Source organism: Choloepus didactylus, chromosome 1 (genome assembly GCF_015220235.1).
Source record: "Choloepus didactylus isolate mChoDid1 chromosome 1, mChoDid1.pri, whole genome shotgun sequence".
NCBI lineage: Eukaryota > Metazoa > Chordata > Mammalia > Pilosa > Megalonychidae > Choloepus > Choloepus didactylus.
Genome location: NC_051307.1, coordinates 9,225,908 through 9,247,146, shown reverse-complemented (window position 1 = coordinate 9,247,146; position 21,239 = coordinate 9,225,908). Strand labels below are relative to the sequence as shown.

At 42.6% G+C, this 21,239-nt stretch overlaps 1 protein-coding gene across 4 annotated transcripts in view; it reads right to left on the bottom strand.

Moving 5' to 3' along the window:
• The window catches only part of ERG (ETS transcription factor ERG), a 199,640-nt gene that overhangs the window by 3,109 nt on the left and 175,292 nt on the right, over positions 1-21,239 (bottom strand). For all 4 annotated transcript variants that reach the window (XM_037831557.1, XM_037831560.1, XM_037831563.1 and 1 more), the window contains 6 exons: positions 17,180-17,383; positions 16,084-16,164; positions 14,153-14,224; positions 6,771-6,839; positions 6,059-6,115; positions 5,348-5,395 (listed from right to left, as the gene is read on the bottom strand). In XM_037831557.1, the coding sequence (XP_037687485.1) occupies positions 5,348-5,395; positions 6,059-6,115; positions 6,771-6,839; positions 14,153-14,224; positions 16,084-16,164; positions 17,180-17,383 (531 nt within the window). The remainder of the gene's footprint in view (positions 1-5,347; positions 5,396-6,058; positions 6,116-6,770; positions 6,840-14,152; positions 14,225-16,083; positions 16,165-17,179; positions 17,384-21,239) is intronic.

Sequence of the window (21,239 nt, the reverse complement as noted above, 5' to 3'; positions counted from 1 at the left end):
ATGCTTTAGATAATTTATGGCTCCATAAAGGAGAGAAGTGTGCAAATATTGACAGTAAGTTTAAGTACTAGGAAAAACTAAGCTGTGTTGAACAGATTTTAGGAGCTTTAGAAATGAATGGCAACTCATCCCTACCAGACCTCAGCCACGGCATTGCCTGTTTGCTGGGTAAAGTCATTTAAGTAGTAGCTCAGGCTTATTACCAAAAAGATTACCTTTTATTATAGTACAAGTAAATATCAATAGATGGGATGAAATGATTCAAGTAACTTTGGTAACTATTCAGTGAATTGAAGCAAAGTAAAAATCAATTATAAATCTTTCTCTAAATCCTTCCCACTAACTCTTACATAAATTGTCCAACTCATAAATCCTTGTTTCCACTTTGGCTACGTGGAAATGGATATGTTTGTGAATTCATCCATCCAATAGCATTGTGAGAAGGGTCAGCCTCTTCTCAACATGTTACGGAAAATGATCATTTTCAGGCTAGGAACACATTTGAAATATATTAGCAGCTTGCAGTTCACTGCAATGGGAGTCTTTTCTTTCTCAGAACTACATATTTAGATGGTTCTCAATCATGTTTTATTGCCCCCAACATTTCATTAATATGTATTTAAAACACACACACACACATACATACACACAAAGAATGGTATGAGTAAACCATATGGTTTTAGTATATATCTTGTAACCAAAGAATTACAGCTTGAAAAAAAATTCCATATATGACCTGGGAATAGGAAAAAAAACAACAACATGGATTTTTGATTTAACAGTCTAACATATGCTTCAATATAAACACATGCACTTGTTTGAAAATATTCAATGTCAACTTCCTCCCATTCAGAGAGCAATTCCATAGATTGTGTATAAATACACAGTCCTTACTAAACAGCCAAAATAACACTCGGTGTCTATTCAAAACCTTGGCATTGAATCTTAGGAAATTTTCCCTTGCCCATTTCGCTTAGACATGTGTGTAGGAGAGAACCAGTGGACAAAAGTGCCTTATATCTCTCCTGCTTGTGAAGAAGTAGAAATTGGGAGAACATAAATTCATGGCTGGAAGCTCAAAGCCCAAAGGGTGGACGAACAATTTCCTCCTGCTTCGTCCATGAGCAACAGCACTTAGATCTGTAACCGCTTAAAGGGTCTATGGAAATAAGAGGCCAATAAACACAATCCATCAGCTCCCTAACATGAGGACAAAACTGAAAATTAAAAATCAATTGATGTTTAAATAAATGCCTATAAAATGTAATATTCTGCCAACCTCAATAATTGTTCAATTTGGAATTCACAATAAAATTCACGACAGTTGCCAACCGCTGGGAAGTTTACTCTTGGCACAAGAATTGTCACAGATCTCCTCCCTGTGCAAGAATTCTCAATGGTGCCCAGAGGTGGCTGAGACGTCATCATCAATTGTAAATGGACGGAGTTACTCATAACCAAAAACTTTCAAACGAGAATTCATTAAAATCTTGTTTCACTGCCTAAACAATAATATTCAATGCATGATGAGGAGCATTTTAGAATCAGGGATTCCAAAAGCAAGAATGCCTGGGATTTAGGAAAGCCTTGCAACCGGCTGGGTCAAACCAACAATTAAAAAGAGAAGCTCCTAAAAGACAGCATTTTTCATCAGAAAAGAATCTCCATTCCTCTCATGACAAAGGTAAGAAAGAGCCTTCAGACCTATGTTACCACTTTCTCTAGATAATGTTCTGTGGCATCAGAAAGGAGTAGCTAGTTTTGTCCTAGGATAATTAAAAAGCCATGATTAAGGAAGAAAAAAGGTCTTTGCTAGTCTGTCCTGGCTGTCCCCCACCACAGAACGCAAGAGGGGGTGCAGGGAAGTGGGGTGTGGCCTGAAAGAGGACAGAAGGCAGCTCTTTAATTTTGAGGAGGAAAGAGGTGCCTTAATGAGTTTAGAAGAAAAGAAGAAAAACAAGGTAGCAAGAGGGTGCAGACAGAGCAAAGAAGGACAAAAGAGCAAAACAGTTGGCAAACTACAGAGAAAAGTGGGGTGCTGCAAAGTGACTCAGCAGTCACGGGCTAAATGGAAATGGTGTCCCAGTGCCAAGTGCTGAAGCCACCCTCTGCCCAAGAGGCAACAAGGGCCACAAATATAGCAGTGATGGGACCCAGCAGGCTCCAAGGGATCCATTGGGGGCAGTCCTTTGAGCCGTTCCTTAAGCACTTGACATGGCACAGAAAAACTTGTGTGCACAGCCTAGAACATTCCGCCACATGCAGGTCGAGGCATCAGGAGCATCCCAGATGGAAGGCTTTGCCCTGAGGTTCAGTGAGGCGGTTGGTGATTGGGAGCGCAAGCTTCAGAGTTGGTTCTGCCACTTATGAGACACTGGGCAACTCTCCCAGATCTCTGAGCCTCAGTATTCTCATCTGTAAAATGAGCATGATGGTAACCACACTGCCCTGCAGGGTCACCATGAGGATGAACTCACTATGTGAACACTCTTGTCATGATTTGTGTAGGCTACAAACTGGGGTTCAGGGAAAGGTACAGCCCTGCTCCTGTAGGCAAGAAATGCCAAAAGGAAGGCAGCGCAGGAGCATGGAATGGCCGTGGCCTCAGGGTCCACTGAAATCTCTTCAGAGCTGGCTCTGCGCCTGGCAGTGTTCTTCACATCCATTCACTCACAGAATCCCCACGACAATCATTTAATCAGCTCATTGCAGAGAGGAGGAAATTGGGACTGAACAAGATTGAATGACTCATCCCACCCAAGGTCAGCAAGGATCGGAAGCTGGGCTCCAGTTCTCACACTTACTTGCTGCGGTCAACCATGGCTTTCCATCTTGGCTTCTGCACACTCCAGGCAGTCCTCTCCTGGGCCTGGGGTTTGGAGTTCGTCCCCCCAACCCGGATGATTGGGCACTGCCACCTCCAAACAAATGCCCAGACACCCCTTAACCCGTCTCTGCTCTTGCATGGAAACAGGATGCATTTTCATGCAACTTTTAAAGAACATCCAGTTAGCATCATGGGATCCACTGGATGTGACATGAGGAAGCTCTTTCATGGAAACACAATTTGAATTCATTAGAGGAACCACCTTAAATTCTCAGCCATTCTGAGTGGGACATAAGGGAGCTGTATTGCTTTTAATAATCTATGATATAAGAATGCAGGGGCATGCTTTTCTCAGCAGGAGAAATATGGTCCAAAGGGTGCATCAGATGAATTTTTGGGACAGAGATATTGGGATATTGATATCATCCTGTGCATTCAGGCTGTATGAGGTAATTTTTCCATTTAAAATGATTTAAAAGAGTTTGTGTTGTGCAAAGAGCAAAGGCAGCAATTTTAAGTGATGAAGGATTTATTTATCAGAGAATGGAAAAGAAAGAATCAAACAGGAAGAAACATTCTCATTTACAGAGAGATTAAAGACATTCTGGTTTCAGGGGAAAAGGCCACATGGATAGGACGGCCACATGGCCCAAGGACAGATGGAGAGAAGACCTAGTTCATTATACATTAAACAAATCGATCTTTATCTTAAGATCACTTGCTTGCAAATCAAAACTTGGAGGCTGTCATTTTCCCCAGGCATGATAAGAAGGGACTTTGTGATATAAAGTGTGGTCCTTTGCTTTCACTGTGCAAAGAAAATGCACTTTTCTTTTCAGGGCCCCTCAGAGGTTTTCAGCCTCCTTCCTGCTTGGGCCCCAAGTCCCAGGGGGGCAGCAGTGCCACTGTGAGACGTGGCGCTCTTCAGCCCCATTCTCCAACCAAGCCAAGCAGTACCTTTCAGCTGACACGGGCACGTGTGTATATTTTATTTAGCCAGTTTGGGTGAGTGAAAGGCCAAGTTATTCTTGTTTGGTGCAGCTCAGCTCTTTCCTCCTCTTCATTCCTGATCTCATCTCCCACACCTAAATAAGTTGTTAAACTGAATGAAACCCTTCTTTTCTATTCTTATGTCTCTACTCTCCAAAGGCCTCCTCTTCTCTTCATGCTTAACCAGGAGCAGTGTAAGGCAAGGACATGAAAACAGACTTTACAGACACAGAGTCAGTTCAAATCTGGCCTTCCCCTCTTACTGTGTGACCCTGGGGAAGTGATTTAATGTCTCTAAACCTCCGATTCCTCTTCTGTAGGATGGAGATAATAACCTCCTGGGGTCACAGACATACGCACTTGCCTAGGCATTGTAGTGGTGGGAGTGATCTGTTATTTCATATTATTGTGTTAACCTGCCCAGTGTGTTTCCACTTCTGTCCTTTTCCTCTTTCTAATCTATCCATCTATCCTGAGCATTGCTGCCAATCCATCTTCCTGAGGCATGGCTGATAATAATCATCTCAAACATCATAATTATTTTTATTTGAATGGTTATGGGGGCAGTTGCAACCAGAAAGCTTAGCATAGGTTTGAAGAGGGACCACGGAGGAGACTTGCCACTGGGTGCATGTTTCCATAAGAGAGAAGAGACCGGGGTAACATGGTTTGGACATCATGTTGTAATTTGCCGGTGCTGGGTCCATCTTGCTACCAAACTGTAAACCCCTGAGGTCAGGCACCAAACCTTATTACTTACTCCTTACATTCATTTATTCAGTAGATGATTATTGAGCTTATTGCTAGCTGTTCAGCTGCTGAAAAATATCTATTGAATTAAGGTTAGCTAAAATTTACTGTCAAAGATACTGATGCTCAGTAATGGAGATATTTCATGTTCTCAGGGTGCAGATTCCACGCGGGGGATGTATGCTGATTCTATCTGAGTCTTTTTGGCTTTCAACCCCATTTTGGCCTCAAGCTTTAGGAAATATATATTACAGCTTGTTCTTGCAACATGCCTGTGACATCTTGGCATTTGGACTTGCTGCTGAGACTATGCAGCATATGTTATGAATTTCTTTAGTGGATGCCAGCACAGCTGGTTCTGATCTGAATACAAACCAATAAAACAACTTGGTTGGCACTGAAAAGTGAGGACAGGTGACGATTCTTTGTAAGATATTGGTTACAAATGGGCCAATTGAGAATCTACTCTCTCTTCTAGCATCTAGACATACCATGAAAGAGGAACCTCATTTTGAAGTCTTGCCGTTGTAATTGTCTCCTTTTTTTTACTGTTGGTGATTTTGTCTGCTTGCCTTAGGTTGCGATGCTTGTTGCTGAAGCTAAAATTTTAATCTATAACGTGACCCATTTTTTCCACTTAGGCAAATAACCCAATGAGACCTAAAACTAAAATTTGTTCAACTGAAGGAATTTTCCACCAATACAAGTTTATCTATGAAAACAGCCATTTCCAAAAAGGTAAATAAATCTGTAAGAGCAAAAACATCAGCAGCATCTCACCTGGGTTTGCAAGGCGGCTACTTGTTGGTCCGAGAATCTGATACGGATCTACAGCCAAGAGAAAAGAAGTCAAAACCCCAGAGACACAGTCAGGATTTGGCAGGATGTGACTGCACACATAATGCTGACCCAGTTGTGTTTCCAGCGTCCCCCACACCGATCACCTCGCTCCACCCTCCACGATAGGTAAGATGTCACCTAGGACCTGGGAGAAGTTTCTTGCCAGAGGCCTCGGGGGTGGCCTCGGTTCTGACCCCTAGCCCTGTGCCTCCTCTGTCACCGTACACAACTAGAGTAAACACGCGCACGTCCCCAGGCTGCCCCGGGGCAGGTGTTGGCTGTGCTGCTCCCTGCACTGGGGCATCACCCTCCACCGCATTGCCCCATTGGAATGGACACAGGTGCGCATCATGTGTAAGCTGGAATTAAAAGAATTCAGAGCTCACAAAGACGCGATCTCTGTGTTTATGCTGCCTATACACAAACAGAATGTGTTTTTCCATATTTATTGCATAGGTTTGGGAAATGTTTTAGCAAACTCTCAAGTCGTTGCAATCAAGTAGACTGATGATTTTGTCTCCAATTTACATACGTGGCACTCGTGAAGATGACAGAATAGTGAGACTTTCACTTAAAAAGTGACTCGTTTTAGAAATGCCCTGCTAAACCGATTTCTTCTCTTACGGCTGCTGGAGGGTCCGTGCCACCTACCTAACTGAGGACGCTGGTCTTCGGTTTTGGGCACCGTGGAAGAAGGCGGCTGAGCAGCTGAAAATCCAGAAATCAAGAAGACAATTGGCTATCACTTACATTTGGCCACTAGTCACTGATGCTGTTTTATAATCAGACTATCACTGGGTTTAGTTAATAACAAGCTAGTCTTAGTCTTATGGTAAGAAGCATCTTGTGGTAAAGAAAAGCTTCCTTTCTGGTGAAACCAGATGTAAAAACTTTGCAATCAAATTCTGAAAATTTATTTGTAACCGCCCCCCCCTAAATTTTCTAAAAATTAGTAAAATAATTTAAGGTGGCTTAGAAAAGAGAATAAAATGAATCATAGTCTAATTAAGTAGATAAAGGGAAACTATCAGGAAAACAAAATGAAGCCATGGAGGCTTTTAAACATAGCCAAGATGAAAGAAATCACCAGTTATTTCATCTGTACTCAAACATCCCATGAAACATGCATTTGTCTACACTGAAATCCACTACACGATTTGTTTCATTAGGGACAGAGGTGTAATCCAAACAGAGAGAGACTGATGCATTTAATTAAAGGTCAGCTGTACTTTGTTGCCAATGGGAAACATCCTGTACATGCTGAAAAGTCTGTAGATTAGCTGCAGAAACGATTATTTATTCCGTCAACATGTGCACGCTGCCGTGTGGCAGGGACTCAAGGCTGTAGGAGCCCACCCTGTACCTTTCGACTGGGGTGTGGGGTGGCCGTGACCCGTCCAGGCTGACCTCCTGGGTGGTTCGTAAGGTAAATCTGTAAAGACAAATAAATTGAACAATCAATAATGTAACTTTATAATGGATATCACGGTCTTTTAAATTTTGTGTTTATGAGAATAAACACTGTGCAGGAAAATCCTGGACTCCACTAGATTTCAGTTTTATTTACAAATTATAATTTTGTGTATTTTATTGACAGCTCTACATTTTCCACTATTTGCATAAAAACTCCCATTGACAGGTTTTCACAAGGCTTGCTGACTCTTCTAGAGTAACTGCCTACAGTCACAGGTTGGGACCAGACTTTAAAAGTTTCCAATCATCTCATTTGTCCTGTTTCCACCTGGACTGATGTCAGTCCATCCCTCTCTGCTGTCTTCCTGACCCACCCAAGGTGGAGGTGACAATTTTGATGAATCAACCAACTAACTGAAAGCTTCTTTTTAAAGGTCTACCCCTAAATCCATCAAGGGATACACTCACGCTCCCTTTTTCTTCTCCTTTCCTTGTTGGGAGTGATCACTGTCTTCAAGTCTTCTTATTTCCAGTTGCCTCTCTGGGTCACCCCTCATTTTCCCTTTATAAGCTTATCCCTTTATATTAAATCAGTCTTAACTGGTATAATTTTTTTCTAGGCCAATACCTACTCTCTCTCCTATCAATGAACTTAGAATTTCTCTGACATTAACTGCATGAAATAAATTGCAGGACCAAAACACAATATATTGTGTTGCCCCCACAATATATTAACAAAAACCATAAGAGTTCAGGTATATGCCAACGATTTGTTTTTATGTATAACATATCACTTGTCTTTTAAACCCTCATCATACCTTTGCATATGCAAATTTATTAACTATACTTCTGCATCCTTAGTGTGAGCTCTAGTAATGACCATCAAGGCTCAAAGTCATTTCAAGTTTCCTTCAAAAATATTGTCCAAAAACATTATTTCACATGCTCTTACTAACGGTGCACACATAAAACAGTTTCTATAGGCAGTCTTATTACAGAACCATTTCAAGTCTATATTCTTCTCAGATTGATGGGTCTTAGTTCAATGCCATGTAGCATTCTGAGCACGTCACAGCCATTTAGTTTGGCAGGTATTCAGCAACCAGACACCTAGGATGGCTATGAAATCACACTTTGCGGGTAGGACAATGTAATTATTGTTAAGACTCTCTTTAAACAAATCATTTAACCATGTTTAAGACTGGCAGTTTGGAGGGTCAATCTTCAAAGAGTTTGACGATGTTGTAGAAGATGTGTCTCTTCCTATTTTTATATCCCAAAGCGAATGGAAATGAAATGCAACATGAAATTCGACACAGAATTGCCTTAATTTATTTGGTCTGTTTGGCTACAAGCACAGCAACCAGTGTGGTCTGTGAAATCCTACCCTCCAGGGTTTCAGTTGAGCTTAGATACTTTTTCTTTTTAAATTCTGCTCTCACTCACCACTCCCTTTCGGCTAGCATTTTTACTTTTTTGGACCTTAAGCCTTTCCGACCCAGCTCCTCAGATTTTCACTTTTCTGGTGTGGGGTTGCACGTGGGGATTAAATTTGCAGCCGCTATCAATTTACAACTAAATTTCAACTTCAGTCTCTGGGAACACTTTGCACACAGATTCTCATCCAGTTGCATTTTGCCTAAAAGGTCAGCAGCCAGGGATTCAATTTGAGAATTGTCTCAGAAAGGAAAATCTAGCAGCAAACAATCCTAATAGCATCTTTGCCTAATTCAGAACAGACAGATACATCAACATGGGGCTTCTGTGTACCAGACAAATGAAAGCAGCAAGATGATGCAGAAATAGCTTCTGGATCCTTGTTTCTCAAAGTGTGGTCTGTGGACCAGCAGCATCTGCAGCACCTAAGAGCTGTGAGAACTGCCAAGTCTCACCCCAGACCTACTGAATCCAAATCCGCCGTTTAACACGATCCCTAGGTGACTTGGGGGTGTAGAAAGTTTGAGAAGCTCTGCCGTAGACAACTTCCCTTGCTCTTTTCTAGATATCTGAGTTCCTGCAGACTGGAAATCCAATCCAGAGTGTGCCAATGCAAAGAAAAACTGGTTGAAAGATTTCTAGATTTTTACCCAAGTATGAGAACTCTAATGGAACAAGCAAGCTTAAGTAGATGAGTCGCTACTAGTTTAAACATGAGTATTGCTCATGAAACGTGATTGGAAAAATGAATACCAAAATACCACTAGAAAAATATTTTTGAAACTCTGTATTCATAAAAATCCTTCTTAGATTTTATCATCATGTCACATCCCCCCTTGATAGTAAGTCATGATGTAAACATCACCAAATTAGGTCTTATTTTTAGACAAGAATTTGAGATGTTTACATGAACAAAGATTAACATGTTCGTAAACACACTGCCATGGGAGATAAGCTGGGTTTTGTTTTCATTCATGGAATTCTCATCCAATGTTTCCTTATCAGCTACGGATCACACTCTGTGAGAACTAAGCGCCCCTCCTGGGGGATGTCCATCGGCAGATGTTGAACTGAGTCTTGCTGAGACGGGAGAGCCAGGGAGACCTCTTCAGCAGCCACACCACCCAGAGCACACACAGTCTGAAGGAGTACTAGTCTTTGGATGGTTGAAAAACAATTACTCCCTGTACCTTTGTTATTTGTTCTTTATTAACAGTAGAGCACAGGCCTTTCAATAAGGACATATTTTACATTTAATTTTTGGTGATCATTTCAACACCTTCTCCATCTCTCTGCTTTTAGCTGAACTTTGATCTTCAAAGTAATTAACTCATACACGGAATGAGGCCACAGTGCCTGTATTGGGGAAGGCTGCTTTAATCAAGACTGTGCTTAAAAAGGAAAGCTGCTTCATCGGCATCCTTGGTTTGCCCTAGATGTAAATACTGTATCATGACCCAGATCAAACAACATGAAGCTGCAAATAGGGAGCTTGGTGTTGGCTCCTCCACACCTATGTCTTTGTTAATTTCACTGGGAGCTGGTGAAGCTTCCCAACTGTCAGTGAGATTCCTCTCCCTCAACTGGACAACTCTGACTCAAAATCATGTCCTTGCTGAGCTTCCCAAGAGGGTTATGTTCAGCATGTTTTATCTTCTCCTTGAATCAAACTCAGTGAAGAACATCCCTCTTGCCCTCCACCCACTCATTTTATTTTCAAAAGAGCCAAAACTGGGATCCTGGGAGAGCACATCCTCATTTATGCATAAAACTTTCTGCATTTACAAAGCATCCCTGGAGGTCCCCTGGCCGGGGCTGGAGTGGAGCCGGATGGGAAAGGATGAGATGCGCCTGCTCTCACGGAAATTAGATGCTAGTGGGGAATACAACTTAGAAAGCCCAGGAGCTCTCACCCAGGACCTGTTTAGTGGAAAGAACTTCTGGAATCAACTGTAACAAGATTATGCCACACTCTCTTTTTTTCCTCCCAATCTTTCCACAGTTCTTTAAACCCATATATCAAAGACATGAAGATCTGGGGTATTTGGCACACCCTCTTGCCTAGGTTTGCAGATTTCTTAGGTTATGTTATAGTGAGGGGAAGACAAAGAATGCATTTTTGGCCATTTGCTCCCATATAGGTTTCACATAGCACATAACTGAGGGGTGCCGTACAGCAGCTGCCCTTGCAGGCTCCATTCTGAAATCTCTTTTTTGATAACACCATTAATGCATATCATGACATGTATCATGACTTCCTATCACCTGTTCCCAAGTCACCACGTGGGGTGATGCATCATAAGGTCGAATACCAGCTTGCAAGTTTCCATAAGTCAGACCGGTCCCTGTTTTTGCCACTTTATTCTGAGATCTCAAGGGACCCTGGGCTAAAAGGAGCAAAGGAGGAGCTGGTGTTTACAAGGAGATGGAGAAAGGGTTTCTGGCAGTAATAACAGAAACAACTTGAGAAAAACAGGAAACACCTTAAAACAATGATCATAAAAAACAGCATGTAAAATGGCGAGCCCGGGTGCTAACACACAGAGTAGAGGAGGGACTGAGGTATATGCTAATTCAACAAAGGGTTCTTGAAGGATGGTGGGTTTGGAATCAGGAAAACTTGGAAAAAGTAATGGGAATGAACTTGAGAAGACACCAACAAAGGGGGAAAATATCCTTGGTTATCTGCAAGGTCCCTAAACCACCTTTGCCAATCGTGCTGTAAAATTGAAATGACAGAGCAGTATTAAAGCTGACTCGACAGGGTAAGCATTCAGGGAACTCTGGAATAAATGATCCATTTGGGAGGCAGCCTGTGGAAAGGAGAGGAAGTGGGAGATTGGGGACAGCAGCCCTGGACGGGTTTCTCCAGGCAGGAAGGAAAGGAGCGAGGTGGGGGTGGGATATGTGATTGAGTAACCCTGAAAACTAGGACCCAGCAGGATAAATCCTGTGGGGGGGGGGGGGAGCCTCTGCAGAAGGAGGGAGCAATGCTATTTAATGTAAAGAGTAAATCTGAAACACTATTATGTTTCTTCCAGTCAAGGACTTCATGATGAAACAGCTGAAGAACAGAAAAGGGTCAAATTGTAGTCTAAATAGAGTTGTTGCTTGGGAACCTGGCTTGCTTCAAGAGCAACACAATGCATCATGTTGACCAGAGGACACAGCAAGTCAAGAGTGAAGGGGAGCAGGAACTCTGGGGTCTGTATCTCAAAGGACCCTAAGGCAAGACTCAACCATCCCCTCTTCTGAAAGGAGTCAGGTACCCATGCGCCACATGGACATAGATTCCCAGAGAACCCCTCTCTCTGGCTCACGAAGCTCTGAAAATCAGTGATGTGATGCCCTTTCCTCTTGAGTCGTCCCTAAGTTCTCCATTTATAGTGCAAAAGGACTTTAGACTCACAAGACCATCCCTTTGAGGCTCATCACTGGTCCACCTTAAAGCAACGAAAGACCCAAGGCACATACGTAATTCTCATCTCCAAGGTCAAATCCCTGAATCTGGTTCTCAGTGAATGGGTCTCTGGTTTTCTCAGTCTGGTTTAAATTATTTACTGTTCAGATACTAATATTGGTCTCCTTTCATAATCAGAGTAGCAGTGGTCAAAATAGGTATCGGCAATACAAACTGGGTCTCAGAAACACACTTTACTCATGACAAAGCTATGGAAGTGTGACTCTTGCAGAACCCACTTGAATGCTGGGCCCAAGAAGGAGCATCATCAGAGCGATGTGAGTTTCGTCTGAGGTTCCCACTCTTGCTTTTCCTTGGAAGTCCCAGGCATCACCCTCCCAGCCACACTCCCCTCCATGCTCCTGGTTGGGCCAATCTTTCAAGTCCACCATATCCTGCAATTTGGAAAAAAGAGTTCCAGGATCAACTGTTCTATCCTATGAAGCATCAAGCATCCAGCTGGCTGGTCTGACCAATGATTTAGCCAGTGGTGTGATCTTTCGACACAGCTCATTACACTAGCTCCCAGATGCTGGCTTCTCCAACTCAGCCAGAGGCATCTATAAAGTGGCTTAAAAGCAAAGCAAAACAAACAAACAAAAAACCCTGACCAAATGTTTGGCAGATAGCTTTTATTTTATTTATTTTTTACGTACGGATGAATATTATGTTTTTTTTAATGCTCACAAAATTGTTGCCACCGTTTCTTATATATTTCCCTACATTTTCCCAAGGATGCATTTGCTAGCAGTAAACTCAGTCTCTCGAGCTAGAGTAAAACTTGCATCTCTATTTTTCATTTTTGTTACAAGCTTTCCCTTCTCACACAGTGGGTTTCTTTAGGGCCATTCTAATGTTCTCTGACCCTGTGTCCTGTCCAAGTTTAAATAACCTGTGAGATCAGTAGCATGACAGAAATGACTACTTTAAGCCTCTCTGCCATGCTTTCCAGGAGCATGTTAGTAAACATTTACTCTGAGCTTAAAGAAGGGGAAATTGCCAGCCCGAAGTCAGTGTGTCAGGAACAAGGCAGTGCTGGCTTGAGAACAAACCCCAAGAAGGTTCCTCATTCACACTATTCAGTTCCCAACCCACAGTCATTCTCATTGAAGACACTGTAGCTCCCAAGCCTAGTACTTTGGACCGGTTCAAACTTGGAGATTAGTGCTGCCTAGAAACATGCAATAGAGGTCAAAGAGCAGTAACCCAGGTCTACAAAGACTAGAGTTCCAGATCCGTATATGAACATGGAGAAACTGCCCCACTCCCCTGAATTTCAATTTTCTCAGTGGAGAAGTTGGCACAATGATATCCAGTTTACAGGGCTACGGTACGTCCCAGTAAGGGGACTGATGTTTAAGGCCTGCTGTACCCCCATCTGAAAAGCCCTTCTGCTCATTCTTCATCTGGGAAACATCCAATTGTCCTTTGGCTTGTGGCTTATTTGCCCCTTCCTTCTTCCGGGATGGTTTCCTCCTTTCATGGAGGGTTGATTTCCTTCCCCCTCCTGCCTCTACAGCCTCTATCGTTAGAGGTTGTACCTCTACAGAAACATGTAGAACTTTAGGTTAAACATTCGTTTGAACATGTCTGTCTCTCCAGCTTCAGGCTATTCCAGAAAGATCTAGAACTTTAGGGCAAACATCCAAATCTCCAGCTCTAGACCACTCTACAGAAGGTTCTAGAACTTGAGGTTGAACATCTCTATGAGCATGCCTCTCTCTAGGCTGTGATCTTGTTCATCTCTGTACCCTCAGGGCCTGGAGCAGCGGAGGCACTTGAATACCTGGTGTATGAACAAGCTCACTTTATGGCGACAGGAAGCTTTTGGACGTCTGCTTCATCTTTTGTATTCCCAGAATCTAACATCCTGCCTGGCACTAACTGGAACTTCATAAAATATTTATTTTTGAGTGAATGACCTTGTAAATTAATTACCTAATTAAAGCATCTAGAAAGGCATAAAGTAAGATTTAAATGTAAATATTATCTACTACATGCTTTTGGTCTGAACAATTGGCTTCTCGTGACATGCTGATCATTGGCTGCTACTGATAAAGGAAACCCCCCTTGTTTTGTGCTGTTCCCCTAAGGAGGGACAGATCTACACGTGTCTTCCAGTGAACCTGAAAGCAGACCTATTCCTTATTGCTGGGTATCCACAATGCCATCTTTGCTTGTCTCTCTCTCAGAGCAGCTAGTTAAGGTGCCAATCTGCTTTAAATTCCCCTACTCGGGGACTTTTAGTGTGATCTTTGGGTGAAACAGTTTGACTGAATTTAGTTTCAAAATCAGCAGAGACAGAATAAGACTGTTTGGGACTCGCTTGAGATCCAGGATCATCTCTCTTTGTATCGTGTGACTAGGTCACGGATATCAGCAGGACGTCCTGGGATGTCTCTAAATGAAGAGATCACACAGGGGCATTTTCGTACCTGGCCTAGTTGTAATTCTTTGCGTAGCTTCAGGATATACTGAAGTATTTGGAAAAATAAAAGCTGCACCCCCTGCAGACAAAAGGAAAGACAAAACATGTGAAGGACTTTTGTGGTGGTTGTCAACCTCAGCTCTGGTGCCAAATCTACTTTGCCCCATCTCAAAAAACGGAGAAGCCCTCCAAGAAAAAGTAAGAGAGCACGAGTCAGAACAGATTCCCCAGGTGGGAAGCCGACAGGGCTCTCCTGTACACATCTGTTATAAAGTGTTTTATGTTTCGATTTTATAGCTTCTTGCCCCCCAGCAATATTACTTTATTAAACAAATTCTATGGTGTGAAGTTTCTTGTGTGTTTCTTTTTTAAATTGTATAAAAACCCGTAAAACATTTTACAGAGCTCTTGGAAGGCAGTATCAAATAATTAAAATATTTTGCCTAAACATCTATGGATCTTGTTAAAAATCAATTCACATCTCTATTCAAATGCGCGTTTGCCTCGTCTCTCTTTCAGTCAACTCGCATAGTGTTAGCAGAGAAAATTCCCTTTTCTCAGTTCAGTCCATTTGGAATTTGTTGTCCTTTTCTTCAATTGCCTTTGGGTTTAACAGTAACAGAAACTATGAAATCAGAGATTTCTTGAAACTCTCACTCACTTCAAAAATCTTTAAATGGCTCAGAAATTACCGGAAAATGTATGTTGTTCAATGGTGCCTGGAACTCTTAGGGAGAAAAAACTACTCTAAATTATTTGTTACTTCTGGCCACGAAGACATTAATTGGCTGACGTATGTAATCTGCTGAAAAGGCATACTACCAAACTCAAAGCACTTTTTCCCCCACTTTAGATTAAAAGCACTATGTTTAGAATATTGGGGATCAAGATAAACTAGCAAATTCATTGCACAACTTAAAGCTGGACTCGATTACATTGTACATTTTAGAATAAAATGGCAAACATTTTGAAAACTGCTGTATTTCTATGTGAGGGCTGTACATGAGTTGGCCTGCCTGCTGGTGAGGGGTCTCCTGAGCCTCCTGGAATTTTCTGGTGTCACTCCTAGGCTAGCTGGCTGGAGAGGTCCCTTCAGACAAGGACAGCAGAGGAGAGCAGCCTCGTGGCCATGTTTCTGTCGTTCTCACCATCGAGAGGGAGGAAACACAAGTGTACAGGAGCACTTTCATCTTCATAAGGCTCAGCCTCTCTACTAGGAGAGCCAGAGGGGAGGAAGGAAGGTTAGTCAGGGTGAAGCACTGTGTTAACCCTACTAGGCTCAGGCAAAAAAAATAAAATAAAAGTAGAGTCATGGTTAGAGATAGAAAAGTAGGCATTTGGTTAGTGACTGATTTTGCATATTCCAAAATTCTAGGAGTCTTCCCTTTGAATCAATGCTCAAAAACATGACTGGTGTTCCCTACCGCTGGCTTTTATAAACAAGAAAATTAAAGTCAAGTCACATGGCCCAAAAAATTATCAGAAAGGAAAAAATAAAACTCCTCCTTGTCCTGGTATGCATTCTTTAGAGAATAAAACTTTAAAAAACAAACAGGAGACTGCTAAGGGCCTTTTTATATTGAACATGCTTTTAGTTTCTACAGAAGCAGCACAGCACATATTTGAGGACTAATAGCAACAGATCGTATTCCAGCCAATGTGAGGGAAGGCTCTGGCTATAGGCTAATTCTGTACATCTCCCTGTTAAAAGAAGTCCTTTGATCACCAAAGGGGGGAAAAAGAAGGGTTCAGAGGCCAAAGGGCTCCAGCACAACCCACAAACCTCCCTGCTCGTGAACCCCTCAACCATCCACCTCTGTGCCCTGCCTCCCTGACGCCCTGACCCGTTGGTCCAACTCTCTACTTTTAAAAAAGCATGCAGCCTATACTCCTGCACCTACGTTTGTCCTGTGGGGAAGGGGGCGGGGCCAGCATTACCTGTGTTTCTAGCATGCATTAACCGCGGAGAGTTTTGTAAGGCTTTATCAACATCATCTGAAGTCAAATGTGGAAGAGGAGCTACAAAACAAAACACAAGGCAACATCGAAATGAAAAAAAGAGAGAGAATTACCTTTCAAAGAAAGAAAGAAAGAAAAAGAGCAAGAATGAACGAAAGGGAGGGAGGGAGGGAGGAAAGAAGGAAGGAAGGAAGGGAAAGAAAGAGGGAAAAGGGAGAAAGAGGGAGGGAAGGAGGGGGGAAGAGAGGGGGCAAAAAGAGAGCGAGAGAGGAGAGAAAGAAAGAAAGAGGAGAGAAAGAAACAGAGAGAGAAGGAAGGCAGGAAGGAATTCTACCACTCCCACCCAAACATGATGGACAACCTGGGAAAATAGCATTCACCCTGCTACTTTGTTAGCGTGTTAAAACCAAGATGGGGACCCGGATTTAATTCAGAGAATAAATGGTTGAAATGCCAGGCAAAGCAAATTGAGGAGAACTTATACACCCGACTGTTGCACTACTACTATTTCCTTCTAACCATGCTTGACATTTTAAAAATTAAAGCATGCAGCAAACAGTGGATTCATGCCTCTAAATGCCAATATGCCATTCCCACTCTGTCTGGTTCAGCCAAACCTCATGATATGAAGTGAGAACGTCCCTCATTTTGTGTTTAGGTTCAGCATGAAGGAGGGCCTGTGCAGCTTTAGGGTAGATAAACCCCATAATTCCCATCAAGTAGGAACCTCCCAATAATGTTTCTATTTCAAATTTGGGCATCATGGAGGCTAAAGATTGTGCGACACTTTTCTTTGACATGTGATCTCCTTGTTCGCGGAGGCTGGCTCTCAGCCTGGAGGAGGTGGCTGAGTGCTAATGTGACTTTCTGGTTTCCTTTAAGTTCCAAATACTTCTCACTAGGGTGATGTTGCCAGTGCATTGTTCATTTAAGTCATTCACATTCTACGTGCTTAGTTCTTTCAGACCCTAAATGGGAAATAGGTGAAAGCAGGAAGATGCTGTCGCATCTGAAGCTCAAGTTAAGGACAGCCACCACACAAAGAGCTACATCATGAGTAAGGGAACCGTCTTACTCTCTCTGAGGTAGTGGAGATGGGAAAGAAGGATGTCAGCATTGTAGCTTGGGGTGAGCCTCTGAAAGTCATCCTTGGTCATCTTGCACAGCTCCTTCCCATCGATGTTCTGGAATAACAAGACGTCGACATCAAGAAGGCCGTATTCTTTCACTGCCCACTCCAGCCACTGCCGGACATGGTCTGTACTCCAAAGTGTTGGATCTGAAAGGAGATTAAGCCGTATTCAGTCAACTCCTCAAGATAAACTTCCAGGCTCAGTCAGATCCTAGGCAGGATTCCCCACCAGCTGGCACTCCCCAGCGCGGACCCTCCCACTCTTCCAGAAGCCCCTGCCTCAGGCCAACCACGACGACCGGTCCACAGAGAACGTCTTTGGGGAAAGAAAAAATGCCCATGGTCTGCAGAGTAAATTGTACTAGAAGTTTAGGATTATTCACACTACTTGCCCTCTTTGTTGCTAAGATGATTTAAAGTTTCCAGTAGAGATGTTTTATTTATTGAAAATTGAGTAAGAATAAGTGGACACTTTTCTCCTTAAAAAATTATTGGTGTGCTTATATAAAAATAAAAGGTAGCAACACACATGGGGAAGATGCTAATTATGGGTTATAAAGAAATAACAGTACTTGTACAGAATACTGACCACACAATTGGAAATGGAGTATAGGTAAACTAAAGCCCTAGCACCTACCGCAAGCTACCATGCATAAGAGACAGGCAGATGGTTACAGGCTCCTCCAGCAGAGGGTTTGGTTTTGTAGCTAACTCTGCACCTGCAGGAGCCAGGCTTGTGAGTGGTGCACAAACTACCCCCCTACACACACACACACACACACACACACACACACACACACGCTGCAGGCAAGGCTGCCACGCTCTGCCGCTGTGCACGGGAGGGGACCCTGGCACAGGATGAGGAGGGCAGCTGATCCCCAACGGAAACGCAGGGACCACCCCCACAGATAAACACCCTCCCTGGAGAGGTCCTCAGACTTCTCCTGCAAGTCCCCAAGCACAGGGAGACAGCTGGACAGGGAGAGCCCAGAGAGCTAAGCCCAGGGTCTCTCGCCTTCCTGCAACCCTCGGGAAGTGTGCTTCTCCTTTTGGTGTCTGTGCCATTTGTAAAATGAATCTTGAACACAGTGCTCTGGGTGGGCCCCTTAGGGGTCAGGGAAGGAAAAGATCTGATGTGGGAATGAACAATCCTTTGAGTTGCATTTTAGAACCTTGTTTGGCCCCACGAAACTTTCAGGCCTCTTGAGAAGGGACCATCTAGTGTGATGTTGGAATACAGTTCAAATTTACAGAAATAAATAGCAATAACCGTGAGACATAGCCAACCATACCACCATCCCCCTCCCTTTCCCTTCTCCCTCCCTCCTTGTCTGTCTCTCTGTCTGTCTGTCTTTCTTTATGCTTCATATCTTCTTTAAAATACATAAATTACTTCAAATCCAGCAGATTCCCCTCCAGGACACCCCGGAAACAGCCACTATCCCGAAGTTGCTAAATTTATCATTTCTATACATATTCTAATATTTTCACCATCTCAGCCATGCATATTGTTTCATGGTTTTAAAGTGAACATAAATAGTATCTTATCTTCTCTTGGCAATTGGCATTATCGTTTCAAGATTTAGCCAAGTTAATTAATGTAAATGTATTCACTCATTTAAATAGCACTGGGGCATGAATAGGTACAATTTCCTTATCAGCCAACAGCCTTATGTCCATGTGTCTGGCCACAAGGGAAGCATTTGTGTTAGTTCACAGCCTTGGCTGCACATGTAATTGCCCATAGAGATTCTCATTTAATTAGTCGAGAGCACAGCCTGGGCAGCACAATTTTCAAATACTCTCCAGGTGATTCCAACATGCAGTGCAGGTGCAGACCAACGGCTGCAGGGCTTTGCTACCGCAAGTGTGGTCCTCAGAGCCATCAGCATCGGCATCACCAGGGAGGTAATTAGAACTGCTAGCTTCTGGTCTGCATTGGCACAAGATCCTCGGGTGATTCCTGTGCATGTTAAACTTGGGGATATGCTGGGCCAGGGCACGCACATAGATGTGGAATTGCTGGGTCTTGGTGCGTGCACATTGTTCTAGTTTGCTAATGCTGCCATTATGCAAAACACCAGAAATGGATTGGCTTTTATAAAGGGGGCTTATTTGGTTATAAATCTATAGTCTGAAGGCCAAGAAAATGTCCAAATTAAGGCATCAACACAAGTACACCTTCAGCGAAGGAAGGCCAATGGCATCCGGAAAACCTCTGTTAGCCAGAAAGGCACATGGCAGGTATCTGCCGATCCTGGGTTGTATTCCAGCTCCTCTCTCAGTTCCTGTGCCTTCTTCAAAATGTTACTCTTGGGGCATTTTGCCCTCTTTTAGCTTCTCTGGAGCAAACACTGGGCTAGGATCCCCAAAGTGTTAGCAAAAGACTGTTTTCAGTGGCTGTCTCCAAAATGTCCCTCTCAGCTGCTCTGAGATCCTTCTGTTTGTGAGCTCCTTTATAGGACTCCAGTGATTAAATCAAGATCCACCCTGAATGAGCATGGTCCATATCTCCATGGAAATAATTTGATCAAACATTTCACCCACAGTTGATTGAGTCCTGTCTCCATGGAAACAATCATAGGATTCCAACCTAATCAACCCTAACATGTCTGCCCTCACAAGATTGCAAAAGAGAATATAACATTTTGGGGGACATAATACATCCAAACCGGCACACACATCTTCAGATGTGTACCACTTAGTATTAGATTTCAACCAATATTACAACACTAACACTAGATCAATGAATAGAATCTGAAAACTACAGTGAACATGGGAGCATTCTGTTAGTCTGAAAATTAAACATGTATATGGAAGGTTAGCTTTGCCCAGCTTACTGAACTTCAGGAGGCTCTTTGCCATGGAGTCAGGATTTTATTCTCAGGGATAACATGTTCAAAAGTCTAGACCATTTTCATAGGAGGTTTTTTTTTTCCCTTTTTCTCATGGCATGTCATGATTCCTCATTATATAAAAACAGATCATGGTACACCCTTTCATTGAAGTCCTCTTTATCCTTGGTTCTGTGCAAAGGGCAGTTCTAGCAGGCTTCCTCGATGGGAGACCCTGCTCCCCCAAGCCACTCCCTTTCACTTCACTCATTAGTTACTACCTATTGAAAATTTGTTTTGTTTTGCTTTGCTTTAATAACATGGGAGGGCTATTTTTTGGTGTAACTACTTTCTAGAAACCAACTCATTCTGGGGATGGACTTTCTTTTCCGAGGGGTAGAAACAGATCTTCTCAAAATGATACATAAACATCATGCCCGCAGGCTACTGTGTTCTGTACTTTTATGCTAAAACAGTGAAATAACATCTTAGGAAGCTAAAGTAAGAAGTCTGTCTCTTTGTTGTCTCTTGGTGGGATCTGGATTGCTTTCCCTTGCCAAGCCAAGGGTTGTCATGGCTCAATCGATTTTCCTTTAAGGTAATCATGTGTATGGCCCAAGACCAAGTCTTCTACCTACAATGTCCTTATTTCTAGAATCCTCACTCTGGGTTGGTAAAATGGCTATTCTCATGGACAGCGGATGCACACATAAATCGCTACATTTCTGATGAACAGTTCAGCAATGCATTCCAAATGTCTTTAAAAATGTGCTTTGCTCTGATCAAAATATTCCTCCTCTAGAAATTTATCGTAAGGAAATAATAGAGGATGTGGGCACTGATTTGTTTTCAAGGATGTTCTTTGTAGTGTTGTTTATAATAGCAAAACATTGGAAACACCCTAAATGTCCAGCAAAGGGAGATTGGTTAAGTGGTAGCACATTTTGGAATGTTCCTGTGATATTTAGGAATTTTTTAAAAATTGCACTGCTGAAATATATTTATTGATATGAAAAGATGTTCAAAGTAGATTAAGTATAAAGTTTTCAAAACAGCATTGCAGTATAATTATACTTTGCAAAGCAATATAAATATATGCAGAGAAAGAAGTTTAGATGAACATGCAGCAAAGTGTCAACTTGTCTCTGGAGAAAGGGAGAGGTGGATTT